Here is a 17,115-nt window from a genome sequence, read left to right on the forward strand (position 1 = left end):
AGAGAACGTCTTCTATAAGACGCCCTAGGTTCAATATTCCCAGTACACATATACACCAGTACCCCGAAATGTGTGTGTGTGTGTGTGTGTGTGAGCAAATCTCAGCAAAAAGTAAAAGTCTTTAAAAATCCAGCTCAATTGTATCTTTTGTCCATAGAAAACTTCAGTGAAAACAAATTAGACGGCTTTGATCGCATAATCCCAAATGGTGTGGCCAGAAGCAATATTCGTTTCTTCACTATGAACAGCCTTTGAACAGTCATTTCTCATCAGCGATAACAGATGGCTGGAGTTATCACAAAGCACCCATTGATCTGAAAAGAAAAAGGGAATTAGGATATTTCATGAATAATAACCAATTCACACACTCTGTCTAAGCTGTTACATTTATTTTAATATTGCGAAGTCTAATGTGCAGAAAAGCTGTATGCCTTCCCTTGTTATCTGGCTAAACTTGGAATGTTTTCTTGCATGGCAGCTCATTCCCAACGGCTCCAGCCACAGGATGCCGTCGGAGCGTGGTCCCCACTGCAGCGTCCTCCACGCTGTGGAAGGCTTTGCTCTTGTCCTGCTCTGCAGCTTCCAGGTGGCCACGCGAAAACTGTCCGTGCTGATACTCAAGGAGATCCGAGCTCTCTTCCATGCCCTGGGTCAGCCTGAGGTATGGCACGTTCTCAGGAAGTCTCCTGATCATTCCCTTCAACAGCTTTCGGTTAAAAATTAGAAATAACACATTGCTATTGCCTATATGCAACATATGTAGCATCAAGACTTCATTGTTGATACATTGTTGGGTTTTAATTGGGTAGCAGCTTTTTTTTTTCTTCTTTATTTTGTTTTGAGGCAGGGTCTGGAACTCAGTGGACCCAGCAGGCTTTGAACTCACAGAGCTCTGTCTGCCTCAGCCTCCTAAATTCTGGGATTAAAGGCATGCACCACCATTCCTGGTCCTCTCCTGAGCCGTCTCTGCAGCCACCATAATAGGCTTTTTTTTTTTTTAACTTTTTTGAGCATTTCATGCTGCGTTTCCACACAAAGCTCTCCCCTCTTCGACCCCTCCCACGCCCTCCTCGATTTCCTTAGCTCCTCTTTAACTATTACTGTTGCATATATATTGTGTATAAATACAACCTGCTGAGTCCGTTTGGTGTTGCTCATACAGATGTGTGTCTAGGGCTCGCCGCTTAGGATCAGAGAACCTGTCGGAGGCTTGTCCGTGGAGAAGACATTCTTCCTCAGCAGCCTTTAGCTGCCTGTGGCTGTCCATCTAGGGGTGGGGCCTTGTGGGACTGCCCCCACACACACATATTGGACTACCAACTGGTATTGTCATTACGTGACCATATTGTTGCAATTTCATGGGCATAGTAACATTCTTAATCTACTGGAGGCAAATCATGTATTCTGACAGTGACTCAAGAGACCATTTCTAATTTACGGAATGATCCTACTTTACTAAGAATTTTAAGATTCATTTCGTTAGGGTTAATTAATTAATTTAGTAACATTTTTCTCAGTGTTCAACATACATCTAATTAAGAAGATGCTACATATACACTAGAGATAAACTAGAAAAAGTAACACATCTTCTTTAAAACATCACGATGCCAAACCAAACAGCTTAATTTCAATGATGATGGGAAAACATGTCCTCCCGAGATAAAAGGCAGAGTTGCGCATTCTGTGGGGTATACAGGATGTGGGGGTCTGTATATAATATGTTTTCTTGGGGACTAACAGTCAGTCACAGTCCATGTTCTCAGTTATCCTGGTGAGCCAGTGACCTCAAATAAGGAGCATTTTAGTGTCCCAGCAAGGCACAATCCTGCAGGGTTTCTGTTCCTTAAGCTTATCACAGAGGCATGAATGCCTGCCTCTGTGACCAATATACAACCCTGCTATTTCGACTCTGGAGTATGTGCGAATCTTTGAAACTGGAGCTTTAATTATCTTGCGCTGGAATTGTAAGCCTATGTATCCTCAGGACCACGGGGTTTTAGTTCCTGCCTTGCCTTTGGTGATACTCACATCTCTCTGAGAAAACCTTTATCGCTATCTGGCAGGCTGCTCTGCTCCACATCCTGGGCTGAAGGCTGCGGGATGGGAGGGAAACACGCATTTCCCAAGGGTGTAACTGACCTCTCCTTTGTACAGGATGACGACAGGCCGATGATTGATGTCATGGATCAACTAAGTTCTTCCATTCTTGAAAGTTTCATTCATGTGGCAGTTTCAGATTCGGTAAGTAAACATGTGGTCCCAAATGCTATCTGTTGTCAGATGTAAGTTCTGAGCCTGTCTCTAAAACACAACTGTGTGTGGAAGCATAAGGTTCCTAGCAGACTAATAACCTGAGGCACAATAACTAGGAAACCAAGATTAGCTTTTCAGATAATTGCACAGGACACGTCTGGAAAAAAATTCCAAAGAAATTTGAGCCTTTGAAATACAGTTAATAGTTTTTTTAAACTTCAAATTCAAGAAAAATTATTCTGGACAGGGTTTCTCTGTGTAGCTTTGCGCCTTTCCTGGATCTCGTTCTGTAGACCAGGCTGGTCTTGAACTCACAAAGATCCGCCTGCCTCTGCCTCCCGAGTGCTGGGATTAAAGGCGTGCGCCACCACCCAGCTTACTCTGGATTCTTACAGAAAATTAACTTGCCTTAATTATTGTCTTTAATATTTAATCTTTGTTTCATTTTGTACTTAACATTTTATATTACAGTAGTCTCAATATGTAAATCCTACTTATGCGTTACTTGATAGTTTGCAAGATGGTTCCATTTTTATTGCCTTTGACCCTCACAGTTATTAGAACGCAAAAATATTAAGAGGGACAGGGCTGGGGGTTTAGCTCACACTTGTTGATTGCGCACAGGGCGTTGAGTTTGCTCCTCCTGTTGCTGTGAGGGATGGACACCCACAGTCATACCAAAGAGTTCACCTGGGCCCTTTCTTGGCCCAGACTCCTGCAGAACTCTACCTGCTCTACAGATACTGTCTTCATTGGAAGTGCATCATGGTGGTTTTCAATGCCCTGAGCATTGCTATAGTTAGCATCAAAGCTAACTTTAGATGTCCATCTTTCAAAACAGTGAATGAACCTGGTTCCATTTTGGCTCCATGGATAGGCAGGGGAACCTGGGGGTGCCTAGAGAACACGTATAGTTCATGCCTGGCAGAGATGCCTCCCACATATGCAAATGACTGCACTGTTGGAGGGAATCTGTGAGCTTTTCATAGCCTTCCCTGACACTGAACATAAAGTGCTAGTTTTTGGCAATAATAATTATGATAATTACTAAAACCACCAGCCAGGTACTGCAGACCAGAACAACCAGAGTAAAGAAGCGTGCATTCTCTTGTGTTACAGTTATTTGAACGTGAGATGGACTGGTCATTCCTAGACATGCCTATCTCCTCTTCTGCAGATAACCATTATGTCTATTCACATGTGTAGCCAAATTGCTAAATGTCCTTATAAATGAAATAATCATAGGCAGGTATGGGGGTGAATGCTGGAAGATCAGAGAAGCAGAACAAGCCACAGCCAACCTCACCTCGCCAACTCCTCAGCTGATCTTGTTTCCTCAGACTGAAAGCTTCTGAGTACTCACCCGAATGGATCTCAGCTGAACTGCTGCTAGAAGCCTAAAAGCTAAAAAGCCTCTAGTTCCTGGTCCTCATGCCTTATATCCCTTTCTGCCATCACTTCCTGGGATTAAAGACATGTGTCTTTCCCAAGCAAGGCATGAGATCTCAAGTCCTGGAATTAAAGGCGTGTGTCTTTCCCAAGAAAAGACATGAAATCTCAAGTGCTGGGGTTAAAGGTGTGTGCCACCATGCCTGGCTCTATTTCCAGTGTGGCCTTGAACTCACAGAGATCCAGATGGATCTCTGCCTCTGAAATGCTAGGATTAAAGGCGTGTGCTACCATTTTCTGGATTCTATGTCTATCTAGTGGCTGGCCCTGTCCTCTGACCCCAGATAAGTTTATTAGGGTGCATAATATATTGGGGGACACAATATCACCACATACATGATTTCCTTCTATATTTGCTAGAATCAAATCTTAAGCAGGAGTCACCAGGTCAGCTTCCTGAACTTCGGAAGAGGAAAGGGTGCCAGCATTGTGTCTCTACGTCCATTGTATCATGTGATTCACAAAACAATATTAGGAGAGATCAGTTACAATCACTTAGTCACAAGTGAAGGAGGCAGACAGTCTGGATTCAGTGATTTCCCCAGAACACAGGTTTTAGGTGGAACACTTGACAGGGTCTCGTTCCTCTTGCTCTAAAGGTCAAGTTCCACCCCCTCTAGACCAGCAATAAATATATGAAGGCCAGATCTGTAGAATTTATCCAGGGGAGTTCATGGCCCCAACAGATGAAACATCACTTTATAAAGGCCTCCCAAAAAGGTAGGCTTCCCTACCCTTGGAACAATAGATATGTTATTTAAAAATTGGTATTGCCAGGGCTGGAGAGATGGCTCAGTTGTTAAGAGCATTGACTGCTCTTCCAGGGGACTGGAGTTCAGTTCCCAGCACCCCCATAGCAGCTCACAACTGCCTGTAATTTCAGTTCCAGGGAACCTAACAACAACCCATGGCAAAACACCATGGCAAAACACACATAAAATAAAAATAAATAAATTAAAAATTGGTATTGCCTAAATATTAATGTGGATACTTAAAAGAGAATAAAATGTAGGAACTTATCAATATATACATATCTTTAAAGGAGTTTTGAATTACATTGGGTTGATAGCATAGAGTAGAAGATTAAGTAGGTCTCTCATCTCAAAAATCATGTGGAGAATGCTCTTCAGAAAAGGGCCAGTGTTGGCTGTAGATGTAACCAACCTTCTTATTAAATAAGAAACACAGAACCAATGCAAAGAAGAAAGCCAAGAGGTCAGAGCTAAGAGCTAAAACCTTACCCTTCCTCCTGCGGTGGTCCTACCTCTCCGAACCAGAGCTACTTCCTGTGTTAAAGTCTTTATATAAAGTTTCTGTTCTGCCTTCTCATTGGTTGTAAACCCAACCACATGACCGCCTCATCACGGCCTGTCTGTATAGGCCTCCAGGTTTTCTATGATTGGTATTGAAATTAAAGGCATGTGTATCCAATACTGGCTGTATCCCTGAACACACAGAGACTTACCTAGCTCTGCCTACCAAGTGCTGGGATTACAAGCGTACGCCACCACTGCCCTGCTTTCCTATGGCTTGCTAATAGCTCTGACCCCCGGGCAACCTTATTTATTAACATACAAATAACATTTTAATACAAATAAAATATCACCATAGTTGGCTGTCTCTCCAAATCATAGGCAAGATGCTTCATTCTAAATAAAGATGAAAAACACCATGCACACATCCACACAAACAAAACACAGGAATGAATCTACACTTAGGAATCCACATTTGAATAATTCTTCAGGATTTTAAAATTGTAAATGTGGGACTGGAGAGATTGCTCAGTGGTTAAGAATGCTTGTTCTTCAAGAAGACCAGAGTTTGGATTCTCAGCACCCACATGGTGGCTCACAACCATCTGTAACTCTAGTGCCTAGAAATCCATTGCCCTCTTCTGGCTGCCACAGGCAGCAGGCACAGATGTGGTACACACACATGCATGCAGGTGTAACATTCATATACATAAAATAAAAATAAATTTAAAAAATTATAAATCTGTGGTAAAGTTTAAATGAACTAATATCATGTATTGTCACACAAATGTTTGTGGAACAGCTTCTGTGTACTCACACACAGTGTTTATATGACATCAAAACTTAAAAATATGACTATAGCTGGGCATGGTGGTACAGGCCTTTAATCCCAGCACTTGGGAATCAGAGGCAGGCAGATCTCTCTGAACTCAAGGCCAGCCTAGTTTACATAGCAAGTTTCAGACCAATAAGAACTACCTAGTGGGACCATGTTGGTTAAAAACCAACAATAAAAAATAAATTACCATAAGCATTGAACTTCACACTTACTGCTGCTTGTGGGCTGGCAGAGGGGCTCAGCTGACTCACGCAGGCATTGTATGTGATTATGGGTGTAGGATGGGTGCTGCAGATCCAAAGCTGGCCCATGGCCTCGGAGGTCAGGATAGGCACTGTGGCTGAGCCTGCCTGTCTCCCGTTGACCACCTGCTTTTTTGCCCACAGGCAACACTACCACTGACCCACAACGTGGACCTACAGTGGCTGGTGGAATGGAATGCCGTCCTGGTGAACAGCCATTACGACGTGAAGAGCCCTTCCCACGTCTGGATCTTCGCACAGTCTGTCAAAGACCCCTGGGTCCTCTGCCTCTTCAGCTTCCTGCGCCAGGAGAACTTGCCGAAACACTGCCCCACGGCCCTCAGCTATGCCTGGCCTTACGCCTTCACCAGGCTGCAGTCCGTGATGCCGCTGGTGGACCCAAAGTAAGGTGTCCGTGTGTTTCCCTGGCTTTATTATTATTTCTCTCAAATTTTCACTTCCTGTAAGAGGTTGGACTATCACAATCTTCTCTAATTTTTTAATTTCCTCCTCTAGAACTCTTAATGTATATTAGAGATAAAAAAAAATACCCTTTCTAGAGCAAGGATTGGTTTTTCTTTTGCTTTGATAATCTGTATGACTACGTATACTAGTATAGGAAGCTTGACTCTTTTTTTTTTTTTAAGATTTATTTATTTATTATGTATACAGTGTTCTGTCAGCATGTATGCCTGTAAACCAGAAGGGGCAATAGATCTCATTATGGATGGTTGTGAGCCACCATGTGGATGCTGGGAATTGAACTCAGGACCTCTGGAAGAGCAGCCAGTGCTCTTAACCGCTGAACTATCTTTCCAGCCCATTGACTCTTAATACAGAGACCTTTAAAATTCTTCTGTCCATCCTCTCATCCTTGACGGACAGCTGCCTAGTTGTTGGAGCGCTCCTAACGGTCTTCATTTAGCAAGTGATATTTACAGCCTGGGTTGGTCGTCTGTGCCTACAATTCTAGCACTCAGGAGACTGACATGGAAGGGTTGCCACAGTTCAAGGCCAGCCAGGCCTATAGAGTGAGAGTCTGTCTCAACTAGAGCCCCAAGAATTCATATTCAAAATCAAGAAATAGGGCTGGAGAGACGTCTCAGTGGTTAAGCTGTTCACACTGATCTTGCAGAGGACCGCAGTTCAGTTCCAGCACCCACCTTAAGTGGGTCGAACGGCTCACAACCCTCTGTAACTCCAGCTCCAAGGTATCTGATGCCCTCTTCTGGTCTCCATAGGCACTGACACTCGTGTACACACACACACACACACACACACACACACACACACACACACACACGATTAAAAATAAAATAACTAAAAATCAAACAATAAAATCGGGAATTTAGTTCTTCCTCTGTTTTTGTCTCTGTCTGTAGCAGCCCAATCAATGCCAAGAAAACCAGCACCGCGGGCAGCGGAGACAACTACGTTACCTTGTGGAGAAATTACCTCATTCTCTGTTTTGGAGTTGCCAAACCCAGTATTATGAGCCCAGGACACTTACGAGCGTCCACTCCAGAGATCATGGCCACGACCCCCGATGGTACAGTGAGCTACGATAACAAGGTGACACGATATGCTTCAGAGGAATTCTTCTGTAAGGTTTTTTTTTAGCTCACTTGTCTAGCGTTCCCAGTGAAAAAGGCACCGCGCCCGCCATCTGGGATAGCAGGGAATCGGATTTTCTTCCGACACATTTCCAGATCCCATTAAGCGGCTCTGTGAATAATTTATTGCTCCCCTGTGAGGGTGGAATGGAAGACTAGAAGAATGGGAAGCTTGCTTTAGGGAACCTTGCATTTATCAGCGCCTCGAGGTTGGGCTCGTCTCCTCCATGCCCTCTTTCCCTCTTCACAGCCTGAATGCCAGAAAACCACAACTCTAGCCAATGATTTTGTTAAAGATAGATAGTTTTGTTGACTTAAATAGTTTAAAAGAAAAGGGCAGATTTTTCTTTAGGACTTGGATCTCAGGTAGGAAATATTTAAATTGTACTGCATTAAATACGTGGGTTGTTTTCCTTAGTGATGGCAGTGCCTTGGGATGTCACTCAGCCACTTGAGACTACTATCATTCCGTTACATGTTCTCTTTGTCACATCAAGTCACCTTGTTTCAGGCCATCGGCACACCGTCAGTGGGCGTCCTGCTGAAGCAGCTGGTGCCTTTGATGAGGCTGGAGAGCATCGAGATCACAGAGTCGCTTGTTCTAGGATTTGGAAGAACAAATTCCCTTGTTTTCAGGTATGGTTGCCACAGTACGTTCTTCTAAATCATGCATGTTGCTGCGGTTACACTTATCTCTTAACTCAAGCTTGGGGGTGACAGATGCCAGCTGGCGTCTGGAATGTTGATGGGCTGTGCATGATGTCCTTCACGCCATTGTTTGAAGGTAAGCAGCCTTCCTTTTGCAGCTTTGATTTTATCTCTCAGATTTTATCTCCCTTGCCAAGCTTTGTCTTAGGTAAATGTAAGTGAAGATAACTCCCTGTCCATCCCCAGTTAGCCAGACTTTGCGAGGCTGCAACCCAAAAGAAGGGTAGTGTGTGGTTTCCTGCCATTCCTACCACAGACTCAAAGGTGGCACACAAATGGAACCCCCTGGGCGGGCTCAGTTAGCACGAACCATCTTTCTGTAAAGCTTGTTTTGTACCTCAATCAAACTGGCTTTGTGATCTTACGGTCAGATACTTGAGGCAGTGTCAAAGCTTCTGAAAGAGACATCATGAAATGTTGATGCACACAACTTCTGGTGATTAGCCGAGACACAGACAAATCAGAATGAAGATAACATTTATTAAACAAAAGCTCCCATGCAGTTAGAAAAGAAGACTCTTCAAGCATCTCACCCTGAACAATAAGTAAAAATCACAAGTTCTCATTACTAGAGCACCAATTAACCAGCATTTAGCCAGTTATTAATTAGTTAGGTTAGCTTTAAAAAGATAACTCACAGTTCCTGAAATCAGTCAGTGATCTTTCCCAAAGAACCGCCAAGGCCCTGAGCACAGCTAGCCCTGTCTCTATATTCCTGGAGGTAGATGCTGCCCTCCAGCTAACCAGCCACAGGAGTCTGAAAAGCTCTGTGAGCCTCAGTTTGCCCAGCTGCAAGATTAGGACAACAGCTCTAGTAAAAATCTCTCTAATAAAACAAGCTGAGCATCTGGACCAAGAGCTCAGTGTTGGTTAAGAGCACTGGCTGCCCTTACAGAGGACCTAGGTTTGACTCCCAGTGCCCTCTTCTGGCCTCCATGGGTACTGCATGCATGTGGTGTGCAGCCTAAACCCCAGACACATAGAAGTAAAATTAAATTTTTTTAATTTTAAACCGATGTGATGTAATGGAATCTGCCCCATAATTTGCTAAGAGGATATATTAGATATATATTCACATAGGAAAATATTTGGTAAATAACTGATAAGTAGGAGAGGGTTATTAACAATTATTAATATTAATATTATTAGTGTTACCATATCATTACACCAGTATAATATCCTTTGATATTATATTTTAATGTCATTAACATTATACATTATTAAGTGGGACTCTTTGATGAAGAAATTCTGTCTTTATCTGAGCAATGGAGACTAAGCCTCAGATTTTTCTCTCAGTGCAGAGTGCTGTGGATTCTCACAGCCTTTCTGATTCCCTGGAGGGTGAGAAAGTATCCACGAGGAAAGCATGCAGCTTCCAAACTTGTCTAGCTGCAAGCTACAGCTTGTGTCTGTTTTAACACAGAAATTCAGAAATCATTTCCCAAAAAAGACAATTCATAACAAAACAAACAGTAATTGGAGACTTGAGAGGGCAGGTGAGATACATACATATATGTGTGTGTGTGTTTGTGGGTGTGTATAACGCATATATAACATAATACACATATAAAATACATATAATGTATAGGTGTGTACATATAATACATATATAACACAGAGAAATTAATAAGATATATATTAATCAATATATTTTTACTGCACATGAAAGGTTTTAATGAAAAATGCACTATTTTATTTCTTGCTATAATTTGTGTCTATCATATAATACAAGTGTAAGCTTGGCTCTGAAATAGAGGTTTCATGTTTTAAATTCATTATGTGTCAGTCTCCTGAGTGTGGGTCCCCAAGATAGTTCAATATCAACTCACTGTTTCCTTTTGATTGAACCAAAAGGTTTTTTTAAGGACAGAGACTCAATTTTATTTGTTTTCAATTTCATAGCCAGTCCTGAAGTGCCCTGGATTTAGTAAGGACTTGGGAAATGCTGTTTCATTGTTCAGATAGGGTGTTCTCCAATCCACATGTGTAGTGCAGAGGTAGATATCGTCTGTATAGAGTAACCCCCACAGAGATGTCACAGGAATTTTTGAATGGTAGCTGAGTGATATAATTATGTCATTTATGCTGGAATGGATATGTTGGTGACGAGTTTCATATCAACGACAATCTTTTCCCTCTGTAGAGAATTGGTTGAAGAACTACATCCGTTAATGAAGGAGGCTCTGGAGAGGAGGCCAGAGGTAAGGTTTGGAGTCCCATCATGAAGGTCTGACTCATTTGGACAGTTTTGAACTCATTTGAACCTTAGGTCCCCTTTATTATCCCCTAAAGAACACAAACACCCCATCCTGCTTCTAACATGAACCTAGTACATTGAATTTTGTCATTTTCACTAATTTTCAATAGTTAAAGTAATTCAGAGTTCAAAGAATTTTCTTTTCTAAATGCACAAATGCATAACATGTAGATGTGTTTCTATTCTTTTACAAAAGTTTAAGTCAAAATTTAATTTTGGTTTTTAGTTCACTTGGTTTTGTTGTCATCATTATTGACAAACCAGAGCCAGGTGTGGTGATGCACACCTTTAATCCCAGCACTTGAGAGGCAGAGGCAGGCAGATCTCTGTGAGTTCCAGGCCAGCCTGGGCTACAGAGTGAGTTCCAAGATGGTCAGGGCTACACAGAGACCTTGTCTGGAAAAACAAACAAACAAACAAACAAAACAGCAAAACCCAGGAATCGGTGACCAAGAATACTATGTCTCATTTAGCTTATGATATATTCCTCAATGTTATTTTTCCCCAAAATGAATCCATCCCAGAATTTACTTACAATGCACCAAGACTGAAAAACAGTAAGATTAAAAAAGAAGCTTCCCATAGATGTGATATAAGAAACAGCAGAAATCTGGGGCTAAGGACACAGCTCGGCTCCTGAGAGCACTGGATGCTCTTCCAGAGGGCCCAGGTCGCTCACAACCATCTATACCTTCAGTTCCAGGGAATCTGACGCCCTCTTCTGGCTTCCATGGGCACCATGCACACTGGGTACATAGATACACATATAGGCAAAACACTCATACACATAAAAATAAGGGGTTTTTGTTTGTTTGTTTGTTTGTTTGTTTTTTGTGGGTGTTTTGTTTTGTTTTGTTTTGTTTTGTTTTGTTTTGTTTTAAGAAGTAGCAGAAATTTAGCAGCCTGAAGAACAGCATGTGCTCACTGGGCAGACTCGGTGGAGATTGACAAAATCCTCTGTCCTCTCCAGTCACTCCAGACACTGGCACCTCTGGACACGAGGCGCACTACTCAACATTTCCACCTCGTGTATTCTTCCTGCTTACTTACGGTGTTTTCCTGTGATAGCTGGCCTTGTCTCTACTGACGAGGAGGAGGGAACGAGGCATCCCTCTTAGGTAGAAGACTTGAAAATACCGAATTACACCCTAAAGTTCGCACTGCGGTATCCTTGACCATGAGTGACATTGCCTCTTCCTACGCAGAACAAGAAACGCCGAGAACGGAGAGACCTGCTGAGGCTACAGCTGCTGAGGATATTCGAACTTCTGGCGGACGCTGGGGTGATAAGTGACAGGTGGGATCAAATACTGAACTCACCTCCTCCTGCCGAAGCCTCTGCTTCTTCTCGTTCTTTAAATGTATTACTCGGACAGAGGTTTTGTTCAGCTGCCCCTCTTTTTCCGTACTCCGCTCACGGTGCACACAAAGACCAGATCTGCCGTGTGAACACCAACCGTTTGTGTTGTCTTCAGGAGGCATCTGCCCTGCTGTGTAATCTGTCTAAAGGCGTCCTTCCCTTCTTCCAGCACCAACGGAGCCCTGGAGCGGGACACCTTGGCCCTGGGAGCGCTGTTCTTGGAATACGTGGACTTGACCCGCATGCTCTTAGAAGCTGAAAATGACAAAGAAGTTGAAATTCTTAAAGACATCCGAGCGCATTTTAGCGCCATGGTTGCCAACTTGATTCAGTGTGTCCCAGGTAATCCATCATTTCCAGTTACCTTCGGGCTGGGGAAAGCGTTTGCGTTCCTCATGACTGCTCTTTCCTGATTCCTGACGGTCTGCATATAGGTCTAAGGTGGTTTCTTTGTTTATTCTGAGACACTGAAAATACACGTGAGACAAGGTCACCTCAACCTAGTGGAGTCACCAGGGAACCGTCGGAATCACGTTTGTTATTGGGCGTATCACTTCTGTCTTGGCTTTGGTCCTGGTCCCCAAATGAACTGACAGTGTTTTGACGGAAGGAATTCAGAGGAAGCCTTCCCACAGGCTTCATTTTCTCCTGTTGCCTCCCTGACCCGACTTCAGCCCCCTTCCTTCAATCAGAACAGTAACTAGGATTCTGTAGCACAGAATACCTTTTATATTTGGTTTAACCATTACGTCGGGCAAAGGCTAGCTCGCAGGACACATAGATGTGAAGCGTTTTTATTCTGATAGAGGCATGTGAAACAAAGTAGATGGTTGACTTGGTATAAAAGTTACTCAGAGCCAGGCGGTGGTGGCACACACCTTTAATCCCAGCACTCGGCAGGCAGAGCCAGGCGGATCTCTGTGAGTTCGAGGCCAGCCTGGTCTACAGAGCAAGATCCAGGAAAGGCGCAAAGCTACACAGAGAAACCCTGTCTCAAAAACTCCTCTCCCCCGTCAAAAAAAAAAAAAAAAAAAAAAAACTCAGCTAATGTGTCTTTTGTTGTTTTGATGTTGTTATTAACTGTATTGGTCCACCTCATCTTTAAGGGCCTTAAACTACAATTTAAACTTAACTTCTTCAGTAATGTGAAGTACATGTTTTTGAAATAGCATATATTATATTCCACTATATTCTCCCTAATAACAGGGAGCGGTGGTCACAAGAATTCTTTCTATATACACAAAAGTTAAGTGGAAAGCCGGGCGGTGGTGGCGCACGCCTTTAATCCCAGCACACGGGAGGCAGAGCCAGGCGGATCTCTGTGAGTTCGAGGCCAGCCTGGTCTACAAAGTGAGTTCCAGGAAAGGTGCAAAGCTACACAGAGAAACCCTGTCTCAAAAAACAAAAAACAAAAAAAAAAAAAAAAAAGAAAAAAAAAAAAGTTAAGTGGAAAGATCAATTACAGCAATGGTTCTCAACCTGTGGGTCATGGCTGCTTTGGGGTCAAGTATCGGATATCTTGTATATTTGATATTTACATTATGATTCATAACAACAGCAAAATCACAGTGATGAAGTAGCAACAAAATGATTTTATGGTTGGGGGTTGGCACAGCATGAGGGACGGTATTAAAGGGTCACAATGTCAGGAAGGCTGAGTACCACTGAGTTAGAGTGTCTGCAGGTCACGGTGTCTGTCTCTCCTCCTACTTGAGTGTGAAGGGTACACACACAGAAAGGAGGCTTGTGTTACAATGTATTTGAAAAGCCAACTTTCTGCAGCTAAGGAAAACGGGAGTTAGGGGGCTGGTGGTGTCTCTCACTGGGAGAGCGTGAGCTGAGCATGCGCAAAGCCCCAGGTTCTAGCCCCAGGTGACTTACAGGAACAGTCAGTCCTCAGGGGTGGAGAGATTGGATCAGTACTGCTCTGGCAAAGGACCCAAGTTTGGTCCCCAGCACCTGTATCAGGCAGCCCACATCCACGTGGACTCCAGTTTTAGATGCTCCAACACTTTCTTCTGGCCTCTCATGTACACCTACCTACCCATGGAATAACATATATACACACAATTTAAAACTTTTTTAAAAAAACTTTAGGAAAATTGGAACTTTTTCCTTCCCCCACAACTTGGGAATAACGTTCAATGGTGCTACGATTGTGTTCCGTCTAACGGACCCTGGTTCTGTGTTGCTCTCTCTAGTTCACCACAGGAGGTTTCTCTTCCCCCAGCAAAGCCTGAGGCATCACCTCTTCATCTTGTTCAGCCAGTGGGCGGGGCCCTTCAGCATCATGTTTACACCTCTGGATCGGTACAGTGACAGAAACCACCAGATCACAAGATACCAGTACTGTGCCTTAAAGGTTGGTTCGCAGCATCAGGGGTCTCCTTTTTTAAGCCAGCAGCCATGCCTTAAAAATAGCTAAAATAGCCGGGCGGTGGTGACGCACGCCTTTAATCCCAGCACTCGGGAGGCAGAGGCAGGCAGATCTCTGTGAGTTCAAGGCCAGCCTGGTCTCCAAAGCGAGTTCCAGGAAAGGCGCAAAGCTACACAGAGAAACCCTGTCTTGAAAAACCAAAAAAAAAAAAAAAAAAAAAAAGCTAAAATAGTCAATATAATACAATAAAATATACATACAGATATAATAAAAATGGATATGTGCACACACATGTCAATATAAATGCAATAATTCCAAACGTGTAACTGAAGACGTGTGCAAATGCATAAGCATTTCAGTTGGGTTCACAATTGCAAAACGTTGTCAAGTTACTGCTTTTATCCAGTGTTTCTTCTGTGTGAACAGAACAGTTTTGCCTGTTTACCCCTGAGGTTACTAAATGTTACTAATTAACTTCCAACCTAAGAGGGGGAAAAACATAATCAACCAACAGTGCCACCCCCTGAGGACCAAGTGTTGGAATATGTTAGCCTGTGGAGGGTCATTTCTCATTCAAACCTTAGTGTTCTTTAGAGGAGTAACTGTCAGCTGTCATTGTAACTGTATCAGCTGGCGTCTACACCGTAAGTTATCGGCTGATGCTTGTGTGCAACTCATGGGGTGCCTATACACGGCTGCCCTGCCAGTCAGTTGTCCTGCCAAGCACAGGTTAGTCAAAATCTCCTCTTCTTACTCCCACCATCCCCTACCGTCCTCCCCTGAAGGATCTAAAGTTTATATTCTCGATTTTTTAAAACTTTGGATCAAGGATGACAAGAATTTTAGTACTACGCAAAATACAAACAGCTAGCTTTACCTTATAAGCAGAATTAACTAACTGGAAACAACTGAAAGAAATTTGATTTGAGTTATTGTAAAATAGTCATTTTGTTTTATTCTTTCTTTACAAAATGCATTATAATCACAAATGCATATGTCCACGAAGCTATAGCTTTTTAACTCTTATTTTTAAAATTGAAATCTGGTGGAGGAATTTTTATTGACTCTGCTAAGGCATACTTTCAAAACCCTGGAGGAGTAGCTGTTACTAAAGAACTGCCATCAATCCAGGCACGGTGGTGCCCGCCTGTGACCCCAGCACTGGGGCAGCTGAGGCAGGAGGATTGCAAGTTCAAGGCTAAGCTGGGCTAAACAGTGAGACTTTCTGAGATAAAACAAAGGCAGCCCCCAGATCTGCCCGCTGAGTTCTTTGAAGCCAGTTGGGTACCGGCTCTGTTTGGTGCTCCAGGTTCCGACTCAAGGTGTCACCGTTTCTAATTCCAGGCCATGTCCGCAGTGCTATGCTGTGGCCCTGTTTTTGACAACGTCGGCCTCTCTCCGGATGGCTATCTGTATAAGTGGCTTGACAATATTCTGGCCTGTCAGGATTTACGAGTAAGTATGAGTCAGAAATGTATTGCTTTTCAGCATTTTTGAGGTTCTTCATGGATTGAGTTTCTGCAACGTAAGCAAGGTACACATACTCCCTTTCTGCCACAGCTGCATGAGTTCGGATGTTTACTTAGGTACATCGTGCTGTGACGTGCCGGGCCCAAAAGTTCAGCATCGTTTACACAAACTGACCACAAACTGAATCATAAAGTGAGTCCCAAAACAGTTCACATAATTTGAATACAAACTACATTCTTTAGTCTCAGTATCATTAAACTAGTAATGAGTAATTAAATATAATTAAAATGTACTCCCCGGAAGCTGTAGAGAGGTGGTTCCGCACTGAACAGGGCTGGCTGCTCTTGCAGAGGACCTGACTTGAGTTCCCACTGCCCACGTTGGGCAGCTTACCACCACCTGGAACTCCTGCCCCACGGAATCCAGTGTCCTCCTCTGGCCTTCTCCATCACCTATATGCAGGTACACAAACGCACAGAGAGATGGACACACATGTAATTGAAATTAATCTTTTAAAAAATACATACTTCCAGATAGCCAGTAAGTCAAAGTAAATAACCATGACAACTAGAAAGCCTCTTTAAGTGAAACATAATGAAAATATTAAGTTAGTGATTTGTAAATAAAGCCTTCCTTGAAATGAAATGTATTAAAAAATATATAAATGTATAAAGGACTGGTAACCTGTGACCTATTTATCACAAAAAGTTAGTAAAAGAAATAACCAACTCAGAAAAAAAAAATAGGACAGAAATTAACTAGGGGAAATTTTTAATAATAATGAACATTGCATTAGTAACTTCTCCATTCCTGTGACAAAATGCCAAACAGAAACACTTTAAGGAAGAAAAAGAAATTATTGACCTGTGAGAAAGGCATGGCCACCAGAGTGACTCTGCCATGAATGTGGCACTAAGACTACTCCTGTGATGTCGACTTGGAAGCAGGCAGAGAGAGCCAGACAAAAACCGGGATTAGGTATAACCTTCAAAGACCCACCCCTAGCAACAGACTTCTGCTGGCCAGGCCCCACCTCCTAAAAGCTCCACAGCCTCAAATAGTCCTCCCAGCTGGAACATTCAAAACATGAGCCTGTAGGGGCATTTCAAACTCAGACTATTGATATAACAATTACATAAGGCAGGTCCTTCCATTTTGACCTGATTGCAACTGCCAAGAAGATGACTTCAGAAAGAGGCAGGCAGTATTCCCTTCTGAGGGGAATGGAGTCTCCACCGTGGCAGTCTGTGTTACCTTCCTGGAGTAGGATGGAGTCTGCATCCTGGCGGGCATCG

General features: G+C 43.1%; 1 protein-coding gene across 1 annotated transcript in view; it reads left to right on the forward strand.

The window, feature by feature from the left end:
* Fry (FRY microtubule binding protein) overlaps positions 1–17,115 on the forward strand; it is a 249,244-nt gene that overhangs the window by 142,515 nt on the left and 89,614 nt on the right. Inside the window, exons 19-28 of the mRNA XM_059248951.1 lie at positions 479–661; positions 2,155–2,241; positions 6,180–6,439; positions 7,418–7,607; positions 8,160–8,284; positions 10,500–10,557; positions 11,819–11,910; positions 12,143–12,315; positions 14,175–14,335; positions 15,695–15,805. Coding sequence (XP_059104934.1) covers positions 479–661; positions 2,155–2,241; positions 6,180–6,439; positions 7,418–7,607; positions 8,160–8,284; positions 10,500–10,557; positions 11,819–11,910; positions 12,143–12,315; positions 14,175–14,335; positions 15,695–15,805 — 1,440 coding nt within the window. The remainder of the gene's footprint in view (positions 1–478; positions 662–2,154; positions 2,242–6,179; positions 6,440–7,417; positions 7,608–8,159; positions 8,285–10,499; positions 10,558–11,818; positions 11,911–12,142; positions 12,316–14,174; positions 14,336–15,694; positions 15,806–17,115) is intronic.

This window comes from Peromyscus eremicus, chromosome 23 (genome assembly GCF_949786415.1).
Source record: "Peromyscus eremicus chromosome 23, PerEre_H2_v1, whole genome shotgun sequence".
Lineage (NCBI taxonomy): Eukaryota > Metazoa > Chordata > Mammalia > Rodentia > Cricetidae > Peromyscus > Peromyscus eremicus.